The sequence below is a fragment of the Mauremys reevesii genome, linkage group 3 (assembly GCF_016161935.1).
Source record: "Mauremys reevesii isolate NIE-2019 linkage group 3, ASM1616193v1, whole genome shotgun sequence".
NCBI lineage: Eukaryota > Metazoa > Chordata > Testudines > Geoemydidae > Mauremys > Mauremys reevesii.
In genome coordinates, this window is record NC_052625.1 from 92,069,263 (window position 1) to 92,086,133 (window position 16,871).

At 41.2% G+C, this 16,871-nt stretch overlaps 1 protein-coding gene across 2 annotated transcripts in view; it reads right to left on the reverse strand.

Moving 5' to 3' along the window:
• The window catches only part of FNDC1 (fibronectin type III domain containing 1), a 78,018-nt gene that overhangs the window by 35,019 nt on the left and 26,128 nt on the right, over window positions 1-16,871 (reverse strand). For both annotated transcript variants that reach the window (XM_039533020.1, XM_039533022.1), the window contains 3 exons: window positions 14,837-15,184; window positions 4,466-4,531; window positions 593-769 (listed from right to left, as the gene is read on the reverse strand). In XM_039533020.1, the coding sequence (XP_039388954.1) occupies window positions 593-769; window positions 4,466-4,531; window positions 14,837-15,184 (591 nt within the window). The remainder of the gene's footprint in view (window positions 1-592; window positions 770-4,465; window positions 4,532-14,836; window positions 15,185-16,871) is intronic.

Genomic DNA, 16,871 nt, shown 5'->3' on the forward strand with positions numbered 1-16,871 from the left:
CTACACTTAAACCATTACAGCAGCACAGCTGCATTGCTGCAGTGTAGACAATCACTACAGTGACAGGAGGGGTTCTCCCCTCACTGTTGTTAATCCTCCTCCTCGAGAGGTGGTAGCTAGGTCAACAGAAGAATTCTTCCCACAACCTAGCACTGTCTATCCCAGGGCTTAGGTTAACTTAACTATGTCACTCAGGGGTGTGGATTTTTCACACCCCTGAGCGACATAGCTGGGTTGACTTAACTTTTTTTTAATGTAGACCTGGCCTTATTTTGGTTAAATCAGTTGGAAACAGATTTAAGCTATACTGAAGTACAGCCCTCTTAAACTGAAATAAAAAAAGTGTCTACAAGGGGTTTGCTCCAGTTTAACTAAACTGGCTTAATTTGTGTCTGAGATCAAGATACACCTCCAAGTGCTGCTACTTGTCTTTATCTTGTGATAATCTCTCAAAACACTGTACAGTATCAAGAAGAGTTGTGACTTGTTAGCCAGATTTGTGCACAGTCTTCTCACCAGACGGGACAATGCAGCTAGAACATGGACTATTTATCTTATTATTTAGCAAAAATATAACAAGTACTGAGCTCACCTGTAAATCGTTTCTTCCCAGCTAAGTCAAATTCTGACATAGGATCGGAGCCGGCAACACTGATCTCTGGATAGTCTGTCTCAGGCACTGCTTCTGTAGTAGTAGTAGTAGTAGCAGCAGTAGTAGTAGTGATCATGGTAGTGGTGGGAGGCAAAGTGCTCTCAAAAAACTCATAGTCTTCAGAAGACACAAAGAAGAGTTGACAACATTAACTTATTCCATGTTAAACTGGCTTAAACTTGAAAGGGAACTTGTAGTTTCCCTCATTACAAACTATAATGAGAAAACTAACGCAACATTCACCAGCAGACTTCACATCACAGGGTTCACACACTCCTTATTGATTTTTAAGTCAGAGGAGAGCATGCTTTGCTCTTCTTCCCAGGGATTACAGCAAACTAAACAAAACAAAGACTGTCTTTGCACCAAAATAAGGATGAGGAAAGCCTCCATTTTCTTTAGTTCACTTTACTAACTATAAAAATAATAGTGCAAGAAGGGATTTAGGTTTGATTTAAAAGGAACTAAGAGGGAAGAAGTGAGTCTGTTCTCTCAAGCAATTAACATGCATTTTAAAAAAATATGTGTATATTGATAACTTATACAAGTCGTCCACCGAACTCAATCCGCTCCCATTAAAGTTAACAGCAAAACTGCCACTGACTTTAATGGAACGCCTAATGATATTAAACTGAGTGGGACATGCAACAGGAGATACGCATACGTGTCAGATACAATAAACATATGCACCAGTTCATGGGGAAAATAATACTTTTGCAAGAGAGGAGTAAGAGGACATCAGAAAATAAAGAATCAAGTAGATAGGAAAACAAAAAACTTTAATTTGAAATCCAAACTGACAGAAATTCAAAGAGAAGCCTGACTCACTGCACTTATTTGGCATCAAGGGTCTTATTCACAAGAGAACGGTGCTTGCTTTTCAGAAAGGTTTGATCTAGTCTATTCATTATGGTTCTTATATAACTGTTTTTGTCATGCTATCAGAATGCCTCCAAATTATAAATCTATACATTAATATCTCTCTCTCTCTGTATCTCCATACCCTCCAGTGAGCAGCCATTGGAATTGGTTATTTTTGTGCTTTTTTAGTGGTGTTATTATGTGAAGTCTAGGTCAAGGAAGTGGATTTTTTTCCTTTTGCTCTAAAAGTCTTGAGGTCTATAGTCACCCTGCTGTCTCCTAGGGGTGAAGAGCAGGGAATAAGGAAACACAGAAGATCACCAGCTGAATTCATTGCAAACTCATCAGGTAACATTTACCATGATAAATGAACACATTTGTATGGCAAGATTCTGAGCTGACGCTCATTCCCTGCAAACCTGAGGATAAGCCAGCTCAGAAACTGAGGCCAGATCCTCAGCTGCAGAGGGTGGGGGCGGTGGGGGGGGGGCTGTAAGCCACCTTTGCACTGGTCTGGTAACCTGGTGAAGGTTAGAGCTACACAAAGGCTTAGACTGACTGCCAATGACCACCAGGGGACACTGACAGCAAAAGAATCTGGCCCTGTGCCATTTCCCCCTCCCCCCCCAGCTATTCCCCACTATGCCAACTGCAGGAAGGAGGTGGCATGAAAATCACTACAGGAGCTCTCCACTGCTTGAGGAGCCTCCCTACACAGGGGGGATCATTCTGCAGCTGGGACAGGACCTTTAGTGTAGCTTGCACCACTGGAATGAAATGAAACGGCCCTGACACAGTGAATATCTGACCAGATGAATCTATCAGTTTCTCGTGGTATAGTTTCTCTGTGCTCGGTGGGTGAAAGTCACCCCTGTGCAGAGGGCCAGAAAAAGTCCTGTTTACTCTGGAAGTCCCACTTAAACCCTAATTACATGGGATTGAGGTGGTGGCTAGGCCTCATGCTGGCCTTTCTTCCCCAGGGGGGATTTTATCCTACATGTCTTGGTCAATCTATGAGAACAAACATTCACCAGAGACATTTGTGCTCAGTTCCTAGTAAGTATTTCTCTCAAATGTTTCTCTCTTCTTTCCCTGAGTCTCTGAAATGTTTTTCTGGTATGGTTTAAAATCCCTGGGTTGCATTCACCAAGTACAATTTTATTAGCGTACAGCTATAAATACTGCCGCAAAGTTATTACTAAAAAGCTTTGGGTTTAACTAAAGTCTGTCTTAGCTAGGTTAATGCATGGGGAGGGTAAGCAAAAATATGAGAACTGTAAGGGGCAGAGCAGCAGAAGACAAAGGCATTTCTAGCCATCTAGAATAGGATGTTTCTTGAGAATACTGATCATTTAAATATTGGCAGTGGATATTTCCTCTTCAGCTGAAGTTTTAGATTTATTAAATCAAAAGGCCTGAACAATGCACTGGGATAGCTCTATAAAAATCTCTCTCTCTGCCTCTTTTTATGCATCTTAGTCTGAATTCCTTGTGGGTTCTGCAGATTAATCTTTCAAGGTGTATTTGATCTCATTCACGTGTGCACACTTAGATTCTAAATACAGAATAGGTGTAAAAAGGACGAATGCAGAATATATTTGCAGTGCTGTAGAGAGCTGGAAAATCTGTAGCAGTACTGCAACTTCCTAGTGCGTGCAGAGCAGCTTTATTTTCTATTTTAGATTAATTCAGCAACTTTGCTGATTTTTGGTTCGGGCTGGATTCTGTAACAGAAAAGCTAAAGGACACTGCCTCAGTCCTGCTTTTATAAGTGTCACTTTGAAAAATGCCTTTTTTGGTCGAGAGTTGAGTCATAAGCAGGCAGATTCTAAAATAACAGAAATTCAAGGTCTTTCTGGGCCACTTTCTTCCATCTGTTAAATTTACATTATGCTGCTTATATGCAATATTATGTGGCACAAAGTCAAAGGGGAATCTCCATTGGTAGGATGCTGAAGGAGGCAGCATTGCTACCCACTAAGCCACCTCCATCACTGATGTAAGGGGAAGTTGGGTGTGGGGTGGGCCAGGGGCAAAGGGGCAGGGTGGCATGGAGATCCACTACTCCTGATCCCCCACTGATGTACATTAATGTAATCCAGAGGTTGTCAAACTGGGGGTTGGGATCCCTCAGGGGGTCACGAGGTTATTACTTGGGGGGGGGGTCGTGAGCTGTTACCTCCACCCCAAACCCTGTTTTGCCTCCAGCATTTATAATAATGTTAAATATAAAAAAAAGTGTTTTTAATTTATAAGGGGTGGGTCATACTCAGAGGCTCGCTGTGTGAAAGGGATCACCAGCACAAAAATTTGAGAACCACTGATGTAATCCATCCAAGCACATTAATGAGGTAACAGAGAATCAGTTCTCAACCGGACCACTTGTGACACTCTATTTTGGAGATCACCTTTGTTCAAACATTCTGTAGGTCTACATTGCAATCAAAGGTGTGACTGTAGCTCGAATAACAGTGAAGCCAAGGCAGCAGAGGCTACCCAGGTTCCCAAGTGTGGCTCTCCAGCCTGTGCTACTAGTCATCCTTCTGCAGCTCCACTCCTATTGTTATTTGAGCTAGCTAGATAAAAGTTAGCTTGCATATGTCTGCATGTGCTGCAATCACACCTTTCACTGCAGTGTAGACACACCCATTGTCGCATTTGCTGAAAATGCTTCAATGATTTGAGAATACTGGGCCTAAGTTTCCTTTACACTGCTCTGGCTGAGAGTTACTTCCACTTTAAATCCCTTGGAAGCCTCTATTCTTCACAGCCACCACAGGGCTGCTTTGAAACCAAGGGGCATGGCTCCAGCTCATGATCCTGGTGATAGCCTGCCTAAGTTCCCACCCAACATGATGCAGATTTATTCTTTACAGTGCAATGTTGAAGGGATGGGGGGGGGGGGGAGAGACCACACAGCACTTGCAAAGGACTTTCCTAATCAACCAGTACCTTCGTCATAGATCACATATGCCTCTGGAGTTGGTGTCACATCCATATCCAGCCCTGAGAATGTATCTATTGAAGGAGGAAGAAAAGATAGCACAATGATTACATGATATTTGCCTCCTGCAATTACTCTCTGAACACATTTTAAAATAAAAGCTGAAAGCTATTTAATCTGTATAATAATGAGACAACAGCAGCAATGGTTCCTGACCCTTGATCCCTGGTCAGATCCCATGATAATAGGTGCACTATGAATATCTAGAGTAGATGAATGGGTGGCAGCACAAGGTAGCCAGGAGGCTGTTTCTTGCAGAGCTGCTGTACAAAATACCCAGTAGTGCATCCTCCAGGAATTCTGCCCTGGGGGGCCCACAGGATTCTTGGAGCAAAGGATGCTTTGCTTAGCATTCCTGTAACAGCCAGATCAGGATTTAACCCTTTCTTTGGTTTCATGGCAAGAACCCATGACATTTATAAGCAAGAATGGGTGAAGCAGCTCAGATAAAATAAGAACAACAGGGAACTTCTGCTCAAAATATTTTAGATGCAAGACAACTGGGATGTTTACCCCTGTGTGTAATAGACTTCCTTCCTCCCCTATAAGTCACTTCAGCACCTCTGTAGTTCATGGATTCTCTCCTGGATTGATTGCTATCTTGTGAGTTTGGGGCTTTCCTTGCAGTCAGAGAAATGCATTTTGCGGTGCCTGTGGCTCAGGTAAGCCACAGAGCACACAAGACCGAGACTAGCCATCCACAACAGTACTGAGAAAATAGGAGCATCCTGATGGATTCCATTAAAGGTAGGACCACGTTAGAGGCTATCAAAAAAGAAGAGCTGAGCTTCAGGAGGAAGATGTGCTTGGGATGTAGGACAGTACATGAATAAGAGCAGGAGGAAGACCTCAGAAGGTTTAGATACATATCTGAATTCTGGGGGGCTTGCATCAACCTTTTGAAGTCTTTCTCTCACTTCTGCTCTATAGGCGGTAGGACCCAATCCCGAGGTATCTGGATTCTAATAGGCAGGGCCACCAATTATAATGGCCCCAATGATTACCATATATGGTTACTGATCTCAGCTACATTTTCCATAACATTTTAACAGCTCAGGCACAAAATCTCTTTGATCATACTTTACCATGATGCTTGGTGACAATGAAAAAAGAAAATTATTTGCCTTTCCAAAGAAACCCAAAACCAAAAGACCTCATTCCAAGTAGAATTATGCAAGGCTGGTTATATATATATATATAGTTTTATATATATTCTTCACAGCCATTGAAGAATTTTATATATATATAGTTTTATATATATTCTTCACAGCCATTGAAGAATTTTATATATATTCTTCTATATAATATAGAATATATATATTATATATAATATAGTATAATATATATATAGTTTTATATATATTCTTCACAGCCATTGAAGAATTTTATATATATTCTTCTATTCTTCACAGCCACCACAGGGCTGCTTTGAAACCAAGGGGCATGGCTCCAGCTCATGATCCTGGTGATAGCCTGCCTAAGTTCCCACCCAACATGATGCAGATTTATTCTTTACAGTGCAATATATATATGCAGTAAACTATATATATATATATAAAACTATATATATATATATATATATAAAACTATAGGCAGCTATATTAAAGATATTGTGTATATATGTACACAAAACACATGCACAGAGGCACATACATATTTGCATATACACATACACATGAGCACACTCTATCTTTCATGTAATCTAGCTGCACACACCAGTATAAATTATAATAATGTATTCAACTATTTGACACATTTCATACTTTTAACATTATTCTGTACAAGATACTTTCTAAAGACAGGTAACCTTCCCACTGTAGCTCTTAATAAGATAGAAAATGTTAGTTATATTAAAGGTATTAAGATGTGTGTTGAACAATTTCAATTTCCAGTATTAAAGAATTAAAAATAAAATCTGAATCATATCAGCATGTCTCATTTATTTTTTATTAGAGAACAACAAACATATAAACCTTCATTTTCTAGTTCTTGTTATTACATTCAAACAAACAAACAAAAAAACCTCAAACACTAGCTTGTATAATACGGCAATAATTTTAGTGCCAGAACAAATTTTGAAAATACAGGAAATTGGCTAATTCTTGTCAGACTTTAACAGAGCAAAAGACTGACATTTTCTCATGGTAAACTTGTGCAGCTAACCAACAGGCAATCATACAAAGCAGTGAATGTCTACTGGACATCTGCCAAGCTAGCATATGACACAGTGCGTCTTTTGATGAAGTCAGTGAATTTTCCCCAACATAGGCAGCTGGTATTGATCACTAGTTATAATGTACACCCTCCTTTTTGAATACTGCCAGATAAATTATTGAGTATCAGATATACAAGAAGCTTTAAAAGTGTTAATGGGCAGATTTCACTCCTTAATTCTTCCCAGCTTAATTACCTCTTGTCAAGACAATAGTCTGATTATATAGAGAAATTGTGTTTTCTTTTGTGTTTCGTCAAGTTCTCCAGTTTACAGGGCTGTATTTCCTCAGCAGAGCTGTGGCACAGAAATGGCGGAGTTGTTGCAAAACAAACAAAATCCCCCCATAACTTTCTGTTTTGTGTGTTTTCATGTTCATGTTGACTGTAGTTCCTTAGTTAGCTCCTCCTACATTGGCTGTAGCTCCCTCAGCTCCCCAGTAGGGTTTACTTCGAGTTGCTACCTCGTGAGAACTACAAACTTCCTTGTCTTCACTAGAATTTTTCCACATTCACCACAAGTCAACCAACACACACAAAAAACGACTACCTTTTCTCTGAGGTTGCAGACTACCTTTTCTCATCCAGGGTTGAGTTGTCTGGGAAATATATGCTTGGGCTGCCAAACTCTTTTCTGTTAAATGTTGCTGAATCTAGTGAAATGTTGACAATAAATTGTGCTGGGACGAGCAAGTATTCTGCCAAATATTAACAGACTTTGCCAAAGAATTAGTATAACATGTGGTGGCATTTTTGGCACTTACAGCGCAAGTCTGTTGGGAAGCCAAGTACTAATGGTGACAAAATATCAGGCTCTGGAAGAATAATTGTTCTACTAAAGATCCAGACAGAGGAGATAGACAGTGAAAAAACTCCCTTTGGAAACATTCAGGACAGAGCAGCATCTAAAGTTTGGGGCATGTTGGTAGCCCTATATAGGAACTGGTTATCCTCCTTCAAACGTAACGTAGCAGTTAAATAGGCACCTTGGAGGAGCTTTCGTCTCAAGGATGTTCACCCAGACAGGGCAGGCTGTTTTATTGCATATGTCAAACGTTGGACTAGGCAGCCAAGCTGAGGTTACCAAAATGTTATGGAGAGAGAAGCAAACATTTATTCCCCGTAGAAATCCTCATAACTCTGAAGTGGGGATTAATATTTCTCAACCTATGTCATGTGTATGTTGCAGGATCCAGGAAATGTCCTGTCCTTTCACACTTCCAATCTGATGCATTGGCAGAGACGTTCTTGACATGCTGTACTTTTAAAGAGGAACAGCTGTTTTTTCTGCACCAGGCAATAAGGCTCTCTATAGATTTGGGTTGATCCATGGATGATATAATGCCTCTTTTGCAAAGAACGAAACGTGGGCCAGAGCTTCTGGCAAACTGGACACTGGAAAGGAAAGAAATATTAGTATTTAAAAGGTTCTTTAAACGTCAAAGAAAAATCAGCCAATGCCTTTATTAAAAATAATCCTGTAAAATATTTTTAGGGCCAGATTTTGAAAGCCTTGATGAGATTCAAGGCACATTTACTCCATGAACAGTCCCACTGAAGTCAATGTGTCTGCTTGTGGAATAAGATACTGCCTTATATAAAGGGGATTAGAATTTGGCCATCAGCTATTTTCATGGAGATATTATTATGTGTCTTCAAGATATGGTCAATGATATGGTCAAAATGGATCAAAAAAAGCTGCCCTGTTATTTTTAAAGAGGTCCCTATATCGGAGATTCACACTAGAGGGGAAGAACAGGTCAGTGGTTAGAGCACTAATCTAGCACTTGGAAGACCTAAGTCACTACTGTGACACAGACGTCTTGTGTGACCTTGGGTAAGTTCCTTAGCTTCTCTGTGCCTCAGTTCCTCATCTTTACAACAGGGATAATTCCTACCTCACCTGGCTGATATGAGGATAAGCATATTAAAAGACTGTAAGACGCTGAGCTGCTCTGGTACTGGGGACTGTATAAACATAGACAGACACTATAAAACTCCCAGGCTGCCTAAGAAATTAGACTCATCTTGAATTTGCCAAAGGTGGAGAATAAGGAAAATAGACAAACGTAACAGGGAAGATATAAAGGATTTCCATATTAAACTCAGAACTATAGGGGGAAAAAACACACCAAAAAGAGTGTCAATGGCTCTCACTTGATTTTTGGGTCTCTTCCAAAATCATCTGCTGCCATAATGAAAGTGATTTAAGCCCAGGAAAAATCTTAACAAAAGTAAACTGGATCACAAAAAGGGAACTAAAAGATAATGAAAAAAGTGCCAAAAAGGGAGTTGGCCTCAGTTAGCAGTAATAATACTAAAAACAATAGAGATAATATCTGTCTCCGCCTCAGTCCCTTGTAAAGAACAGCTGTAAAAAAATAATTACAGTCAAAAATAGTTACCAATACTGGAAAACAAAGCATTTCGATGACAGCATGAAGCAAGTGTGGGCAAACTACAGCCTGCGGGCCGCATTCGGCCTGCCAGCCGTTTTAATCCAGCCCTCAAGCTCCCACTGGAAACAAATGGCCACGCAAAAATTCTTTTATAAAAATAGCGAACAGAAAAGAAAGATGGAGAGGGAATTCTTGATGCTACGGGTGAAGTATAGTGGTTTTCTCAGCATGAATTTGGTCTGGCTGCACTACTCACCAGTGATAAAGCCACAAAAGGGTTACGCTGGTCATCCCAAATGAATGCCAATAACAAATACCACATGATGGTCATGTACTTAGTATGTCACACATATGTTTTAGGCCCTATCAACAGGATTCCTTACAGGCACAGAGCCCTGCACTAATGCATCTGTTTGCAGGGTTGGAGCCTGAGAGAGTTTCTGAACGTTTTACTGGTATTATACACTATATCGTAAACTTCCACCTGTGTTTGCATTATCAAGAGTCAAATTGCACAGACAAGAAGGGGTCCTAACTAATAAGAGTTTAGAAACCTCTAAAATGATCCCAAATAGCTTTTCCATATATTATAATGTCACGATTTTAAAGGTTTCATCTGATGACAGAGAAGAAGGATGTCCCAGTGGGCAGGGTGCTGGCCTGGTGCTTGGGAGATACACATTCATTTTTCTGCTCTGCCACGGACTTTCTATGTGACCTTGGGCAAGCCTCTTAGGCTATGTCTACACTGTCTACATCTAGATGACTGGCACTTGGATAGCCTAGCCCAGATATGAGCATCCTCTCATCAAAGCCCTACCGGTTACTGTCCTCCGGATTCTTTCCTAGTCAACTGTGCAGAATTATCTGCCCTGGAGGAAAGGGGGAATTGTGGGAAGGGCACTGGAAGACTATCAGCACTTGAGTGATTTTGCCTGCTTCTTCACTGCAAAGTGGGTGGATTCCAGTCTGAGTTAAAGCAGATCTTGGACTCTTACCTATACCCAGACAGCCTGGGTTTAAATCACCTCCAAACCCAGGTCAGAGACTTTTGTGCATGGATGGTAGATGGATTAAGGCTAAAACACAGGTAACTGTGCAGGGTAGACATAGCCTAAGTCTCTCTACTGGAAAGCTGCAAATCTCACATTGCCAATGTTATAAAGGTCCTGTTTCTGACCCTTATGGTCCGTGAGATATCAAACCTCAAATCTGTCACTGGTCCCAGATTGAACCCTGTCCATCCTGGGTCTCAGGCAGTGTAATAAGGAGAATTCTTTTTGTTCAGTCTTGATTTAAAATAAACAGCCAGTGATTTTTAGAAGCTGCTAACAGTTTGGGATGTTAGAATGGGTGGCAGGGAGATGGACTGCTAGGCAGAGAGCAGGCGAGGAAGTCAAAGGTGCAAATCACATAGGTGCAGTAAATAAAAATAAATGCAAGACTTAAGGACACCCACAGCAAAGTCCTACTTGTGTTACTGTTATATTATAGTTAATATTTCTTTGGCTCTGTGTCTTTCTCTATATATACATAGTCAAAAGTAGTTACACAAGATTACCTTCTAACTAATGAATACTAAGAATATAAACAATAACAATTCTGCCTTTACAAGGCAATAAAATCTCGCAGACAGATTACTCACCCAGTACAGCTGATTGAGGAATCTCCAATCTTCTGCTCAGGGCAGTTTTTGTAGAAGACGTTTGTGTCTATCTCTCAGCTCATCGTCAGCTGCCCATGTCTCTTCTTTCCATCTCTTCTGTGCTTTCTAAACTGATAGTGCAGCTCCCCAGATACCATTTACATTGTCTGTTTCTAAATCCAGTTACAGACTTCTATAAATGGGGTGCTGTAGAACAATTTGGTAGGTGCATTCAGGTCCAGTTTTTAAATATAAGGAGCTGTTTTCTGATGCTGCCTTCAAATGATGAGTGGGTTGAATTTAGACCCGGCGTTCGCAAGCTCAACAAAATTGACTTCGGTGAATTTGTTCTTGCTTACTTCAGATCTAAATTTGGCAATGTCATTAGTTTGTATTGCTGCAACAGAGATACAATGACAAGCAAGGTCATTGCTTTATATTTAATGTGGGGAAAGAAAGTTCTGTATGGCCCTCTACTTTATTCACTTAGAGCCAGGCCGATCTTTCCCCAGCTCCTAGGAGTGATGTGCTATTTTTCTTGCTTGACAATCTATATGTGCTCCTTGTGTGTCTTCCAGTTATATCTTCCTACTTTACTGACAAAAACAAAATTTTACTATGGTTAGAACACTGAGGAGGCCACAGAGCTATAACGAGTGAGACAGTTTCGATCTCTGTTTACAATCCACTCATACTCAAAAAAATGACAAAAGAGAGCAAGCGAGAACTAACAGCTAGGAGAGGTAGTGTTGATTAGTGGATAGAGCACTAGACTGGGACCCAAAAGACCTGGGTTCTGTTTCTGGTTCTGCCACTGACCTGCTGGGTGATCTTGAGGAAATCATGTCAGCTCTCTGAGCCTTGATTTCCCCATCTGTAAAATGGTGATATTTATACCGATCTCCTTTGTAAAGCACTTTGAAACCTATGGCTGTAAAGCACTATATAAGAGCTAGGCATAATCATCAGAGATGGGCCAAGCTCCCAAACTCCACTCAGAGCTAGAAAAAAGTTGAGTCCAGATTTGCACTTTGCAGCTAAGATCCATCTTTGCTATTTACAGATGGACCCAGCAGCCTGCAATTGGTAAAGCAATGTGACCCAGTGACAGAAGTCAATGGAGTCACACTGATTCGCACCAGCTGGGAATCTGGCCCGCAGATTTTATAGTCTAGACTCCATAAAGCACTTGCTTCCCATGGACAGATGACGGTAATTGATAGATATACAAAATTAATGTGTAGTGTGGAAACGGTAAGCAACCCCAATATCTGTTGGCACAGTGCAATGTTCATCGCAAATATCTGCATCCTTCCACCATAGCACTGAGAGACATGATTGAAGAGTTAGACTAGCTAATCATGTTAAAGAGGGAATTTATACAAATTATGTATAATCAACTGAAGAGGGGTCATCTACAGAACAGTTGCAACTCAGGTGATAGTGCATGTCATTGGGCAAATAGTCTAGGGAAACCTAGGGTAGGTCCATACTTACCCGCCGGGTCGACGCGGAGAGTTCAACTTCTCGGAGTTCGAACTATCGCGTCTAATCTAGACGCGATAGTTCGAACTCCAAACGCGCTCCCGTCAACTCCGGAACTTCACCACCGCAAACGGCGGTGACGGAGTCGACGGGGGAGCCGCGGAGTTCGATCCCGCGGCGTCTGGACAGGTAGGAAATTCGAACTAAGGTAGTTCGACTTCAGCTACGCTATTCGCGTAGCTGAAGTCGTGTACCTTAGTTCGATCCCTCCCTGCCCCCCCGTAGACCAGGCCCTAGATAATAGGTTCATCTGGATTAAAGTGTTGAAGATTATAGTAGGAACAGTGAGGATATAAAAAGGCCACCTATTTGCTCAATAGTTCTGCCCCCATTGTGGCTTTCAAGCACATCTGCCCACTTTAGTGAGAAAAACAAGTTTTTATTCCTACTGGCAGGACAATGCAGAGGCAATACAGTTACAGAAAGCCAGATGGTTTATATTCTGCTCCATGCACCAGCAACAAAACTGTCAGCTAAGTTCTAAAGACTCAGTGCTACTTCTACTGAGGTCAATGGCATTCTGTGTCATTTACTTGAGTGGAAGATGAAGCAGGCCATAAACACAGAACATTAGTTAATAGCTGCTTATGATGAGGCTAGGAGCAGAAAGAACCCAGACCGACTTTCGTATCCCAAGTTGAGGCCCCAACCAATTCAGCAGAGAAATGTCACATGTGCCTAACTTTTAGCACATAAGGAATTCCATTGAAAATCAAAGTTCTCACATGCCTAAGGCTAGTCATGAGCGTAGGTACTTCACTGAATTGGGGCCTGAGCTTGCAGGGTTGGCCATTAGCTTGTAAACTGAGCACGTGATATGGAAATGACAGAGAGAGAATAAAATTACAGCCCTGCAATCCCTTTTCTAGTGAGGACAGTACTTTAAAGCTCAGAGCACTACTCTTTCAGCCTTTAAAGATGCAGCTGTTTGTTCAGAAGCCAAAAACCTAAGATGTTGGTCAGAAGAGTGACCGTTTAGTTACTTTAACTTATACAGTGCCGCACAGCAATCTGGAAAGGGGGCAGCTACATGGAACTAAATCAAGGCTGTGAGTCAAAGCCCAAGGAAGTCAATGGGATCAGGCCCCAGTAGCTAGCTGATAACAAGTATTCATTTTTATGAGAGTCTCAATAATGATTTGTGATGTGACAAGCCTTGGAGAGTCTTTACAAGTATGTGCTGTTTCAGATCACAGTGAAATACTGAAACATTCCTCTTGCCTTTGTCAGATGGCAAACACCTCAAGTTTTCTTTTCCACAATCACCTGTCATTGGCAAGCTCGGAAGATCACTTTTAAAAAACAAAGTTTTTGTTTTATATTTTTGTAACTGTGCTGTACAGCCACATATAGTGTGACTCAGGGACAGGGAGTAACAAAGATGCCAGCTGGCAGAGGGCACAAGGGTTACATAGGGTTTTACAGGGACCCCTTGGGTCATATTTATCCATCACAGTTCATCAAAGGATGGCATGTGTTATCTCTACCAAGAGCCAGTAGCCCACTGGTCATCACAGTCATTGGAAAATGTATGTATGGACAATATTTAAGGAGTTATGTGTCTATAACTAAAATTATGTTCTTAAGGTCTTGGTGTTAAGGCAGGTCACCAGAAGGTGACATATCTCAGAAATGTTCCTTTCAGGCAGCAGATAGCAGACACCTATCTCCCTGTCTGGTCATACGTGTTCTGTGTACTGTATGCTTCAGAATGTAGGTCTATTTGCATACTTAGCCAGGGGCTAAATAATAGATGGCAAAATCTACAAGAGAGGAAATTTACAAGATGAAACTAACAGCAGGGGCAGGGGGCATTATGTTTATGAACAACAAATAAAGAATTGTTCTGACATATCTTGGGGTGCAAGGAAACACAAAATCCTTTGCATAGGAGGAAATCTAACAGCATGTGTCTCTCATGAAAGGAGGGCCAAAGCTAAGCCTGGCTGTAAAACACTGCAAGGATCTGGGTGAGCAATACTCTGCAAAGCAGGAGAGTATCTTGTGAATTACGGCTAGCCTGTAAAATACATATAAAATAAAATCATAACATGCAATCATTTGTTTCCAGTAATTCTACTTGCTACAACTTAAATCTCTGTCCTATGCCAAATAAATGTATATTTGATTTCACTATAAACATCTCAGTGCTGTGTGTTAAGCTGACTGATGATCTGGGGTAGAACTGGTAAGGTGCCCTCAACTGGTAAGCTTTGGAAGCAGCAAATCTGTGAACACGATGAGTGTCCAGCAGACCAGGGGCTGGACACTCCAGGGAGACTCTTGGAGGGCTCAAGAGTTGGAGTGTGCTTGTTGCTAAGCTGTAGAGAGACAGCAGGGTCTGTGATGCCTTGAAGGAAGTGTGTGTGTTGCCCATGGCTGGAGGAGTTGGGGAGATGATCCATGGCAGGCACACACAGGACTTTGTCACACTATGGGCAGGTGGTAGCAAGGTGTCTCACAATCTTGGTTACCCCAGGAAACATCATACCTACTATTTGTGCTTATATTATCATTACCTTCTGCACTGCATTCAGGCAGGCCATCAAGCCCTATTACCAACATGCCCTCCTCATCATACTTAGCATCAGTGCCTGGGGGACATGTAGGTAGTGGTTTCTCTGTCGGAAGCTCAGTAGTCGTTGGTTCAGGAGTGGTGGTTGTGATGGTAGTTGTGGTTGTTGTGGGAATTGTGGTCGTAGTTGTTGAAGAAGTTGTTGTCTTTTTAATCATTTCAAGACCAATCAGTGGTTTCCCTCCAAGGCTTACTACTGGTTTATCTTGTGCACTTGCTAGAGGTTTACTAAATCGCCCATGTCCAAACAAAGGTAATCCATCAGGACTCACTACTGGAGCACCACCAGCATCTACAAGAGAAGAACAAAACAAAAATATCTAATTGCAGATTCTCTGTGTTTTTAAATCATGGTATTTAGCATCAGCAGATTTCCATTTAGGAACCCAAAAGTCCCATACCTAAGGAAATAGAGAAATGATTCAGGAGGACCTCATACAAACCACAGTGTCATCTATTTTTATTAGCTGTTCTCTGAAGAGCTGGATTCCCAAGAGTGTATCAGAACTAGTGAAGGGAGGTAGAAAATCCTGACTTAAAATAGGTAAACCCTGCTGGCTGGAATGCTGAGGATACAGCCCTTTCCGTGACTGATTCAGCAGCACATAACAGCACACAGAAGGGGTTTCATATATCTATTTAACTCATGTGCAAAGATTACACCTACTTTTCATCTCACATAGGTAGGTGAAAACATATATGGACAATTGTAAAAGGATTCATACTCTGATCCCTAATGTTATACACCAGATGCAAGGTTAAAAAAAAAAAGGATACTCTGATAGGATGCTGCAATGAGAGAGAAAAGGCCTGTCTGCAGTTATGGATACAACAGATGTTCTCTGTAACTGTGTTTCATCTGTGTGTACTACACATGAGTCCATGGGACTTATTTAGATGGATTCATATGTAATCACCAGTGATTTCACATATATCCCACAGTTATTTTTTATTATTTCCTATTAGTTTTAAAAAGAAAGCCACAAACTATGCTGTGGATAAATTGAGGGGAAATAGTTATTTATATCTATGTACATAAACAGCAAGATATCCACATATACCATTCATTGTACTGGCTCATTCACACAGTCCACATAGACGTGACTGAACTGACTTCATGCACATTTGGACTGCATAGGAAAGCAGGATTAGTTTCTAAGGGCCAGATCCTCAAAGGTTGCTTTCAATGGGAGTTAGGTCCTAAATACCTTTAAGAATCTGGGCCTAAGTGCATATGGGCCTGATTCCATGAGATGTTAAATGCTTCCTGGTGGTGCCAGATGCCCTCAACTTCTAATTACTTCATGGTCATTGAGGATCCAGAAGCATTCAGCGTCTCAAAGAACTGGACTCCATGTAAGAAGTATGCCTTGTCTTTCTGTAAATACATGTGTTGGTACAGATGCTGTGGATACCCCCTTCAAAGATCTGGGTACTTCCACACATGTCACCTCATGAGGAGGGCATGTTTTTTTTCTACTCACCCTCCTGATTTCCCTAAGGAGATGCCATGTCCCTCTATCTGTTCTGATTGCCATTTCCAGCAATACCACCTGCTCAGATGCCATATTAACAGAAATGACATTTCAGCATGGAGGATCTGTGAGTAAAAGGGGAGAATACCTGCTGACACACAGATTTGGATCCAGCCTCTCATTTCAAACTATAATCCAAAAGCAAATCCAAATCCAAGATAGGATCCTACTGATAAGATTTTCTTCCCCCCGATTTCTAACAACAAACCATACCATGGAATCCTTCTCAAGTGTGAAAATCAACCATGTGAGCAAACTGGAGAGTAGAGGAGGGAGAATACTGCAGAATAGTATTCAAAGTGATTCATGCAGATTCCAAGTAGCTTGCTTAGTTTGAAGATATATAGCCATATGCTAGAGATTTACTGATGAAAAGTGCAAGATGAGGGTTACGTATTATTATTAGATTTTGCTGCTCCATGAACATTTGAGCAACGGAGTTTC